This window comes from Aplysia californica, unplaced genomic scaffold (assembly GCF_000002075.1).
Source record: "Aplysia californica isolate F4 #8 unplaced genomic scaffold, AplCal3.0 scaffold00814, whole genome shotgun sequence".
NCBI classification, from domain to species: Eukaryota; Metazoa; Mollusca; class Gastropoda; order Aplysiida; family Aplysiidae; genus Aplysia; species Aplysia californica.
The window spans coordinates 199,453-201,456 of NW_004798084.1; the positions used below are offsets into that span (position 1 = coordinate 199,453).

The 2,004-nt window shown below is 35.5% G+C and overlaps 1 protein-coding gene across 1 annotated transcript in view; it reads right to left on the reverse strand.

Annotated features, from left to right (window-relative positions):
- LOC101847998 (protein hairy) overlaps positions 1–1,520 on the reverse strand; it is a 4,075-nt gene extending 2,555 nt beyond the window's left edge. The window contains exons 1-2 of the mRNA XM_005109764.3: positions 1,138–1,520; positions 209–304 (exon numbers count right to left, since the gene is read on the reverse strand). Of these exons, the coding sequence (XP_005109821.1) occupies positions 209–304; positions 1,138–1,350 (309 nt within the window). The 5' untranslated portion in view covers positions 1,351–1,520. The remainder of the gene's footprint in view (positions 1–208; positions 305–1,137) is intronic.
- Between the last annotated feature and the right edge of the window lie 484 nt (positions 1,521–2,004).

The window sequence follows — 2,004 nt, forward strand, 5'->3', positions numbered from 1 at the left end:
AGAGAGAGAGAGAGAGAGAGAGAGAGAGAGAGAAGAGAGACCAGGACTAAAAAACTTGATTGTTATATATATAGGAGAACATAATAAATAATACTGGCCTAGCACAAGAGAGTTAATTAACAAAGGAGTGTGATTTGGTTACCTCTCTAGCATGTCACTTTTGTGACTGTGGACTACTAAAGAAAAGCATAAATAAATTATAACACACCTTATCTTCATCTCCTTCACACACAATATCTCGAATCTGCATCAGACAGTTGTTGATTCTTGCTCTCCGTTTCTTTTCTGCAAGCAGTTTTTTACCCTGTAAAACAATCAAATAAAATCTGCTTTTAAAAAGTGGAGAAATCATTTTAACAACAAAACTAAGTAGCTTGTTTTGTGAATCAAAATGTTATATATGAAGGTTTCAGACAGGCTCTATACAAAGAGTAGGTATACCTTAATAAATGTTTTTGTCAATAAAAAAAATTAACGATGACTTAAACACAGAGTATGAGTGTTTTATCTTGCTGAGACTGTACTAGCTTTAAACCATCCTCAACATTTTTTTTCTACTAGGATTATAATAACATTTCACTACCACCATAAACCTTTAGAAAATTTAGCCTACATTAAATCATGAAAAGAGAATAGAAATTTAATAAAAATCTAAACTAGGACTTGCACCTAACTATGTTGTAAAATGAACATATAATAACATCATTCTATGCATGACAGCTGAACTATTGTAATAGGCCTACATGAATTATACACATACTATACAAACAACATCATACACTGTATAACAGGTTTCTTAATTTTAACTTTTATGATGAGATATCAGTGAACTAATTATCTGTTTGAATAATTTAATTAATTTATTGTAAATAATGTTCCAATGCCAACATAGCCTTAGTATTTTAACAGTTTAATCATCATAATCATTATAATAAAACCATATAATTTATTATTATAGGCCTTCTAGTAATATAGATCTACATAAAAATATTAACATAATAATAACAGTAATAATAATAAAAATTCCCCTATAATAATAATTATTATTATTATTTTATTATGTATTATTATTATAATAAGGAAACGGGAAAATAATAATCGAATAATTTAAAATAATAACTATCATACAAAACTTACCTTTCTGTGAGTAGGTCTGAATGTATCCAGATCCAACGACTGGCTGGTAGCTTCACAGATATTTGTAAGTCGTTCCATTCTGGCTTCTTCCACTGTTGTGAAACCGAAAGTAGAAATAACTGGCCAAACTGAAGATTCACGAATAGTAGTGGGCAACCTCTCGTAAGTTATTTTGAAGGCTGAAGTGAAGGCGTTGTGTACAGGGTAAATCATAGACCAACGTTGTTTAAGTCCACACAGTCCTGCTAGAATATCTTCTGCATTTCTCAACAGGGGTAAGAACCGTTAGTCCGACATTCCGAGACATGGTCGATTTTATACTAAACTCAACCGTTTCCCCACGCCAAGTGTCACCAGGGAAGAAGCTATACTGACACCGGAACAATGGCTACGTGCCGGCGCTCTCAACCAATCAGCGCTCGGCCTGGAGTATCGGCACGCGCCGGTGCATACCGTCAGAGCAGATGGAGGATCGCGGGCCCGCGTGCGCGACCTGAAGCGAGGACTTTATTGCTTTTTTAATTGTCCGATATCAGCGATTGAGAGGCCGACCTCGTTTACCGGTGCGCCATATGTGGAGTGGAACTGTTTGATAAACACGCCAGGATTTCAGCTATTATTTACCTTTCGTAAGTTTAAATACCGCTGTCTTTTCACCAACACACTGATTCCATCGTTCGGTGGGCCTATGTTGAGTGAAAAAGACAGGTGGGGAAAAAAAAACAAGGGAGTGTTACTGACCTTATGTTAGCTAGATCTAGATCTAGCTGTATTCCTGAGATTTATGTTACACAAAAGATTTTCTGTCGTCATCACTTTTTCAAAGTCGGTCTCTCTCTCTCTCTCTCTCTCTCTCTCTCTCTCTCT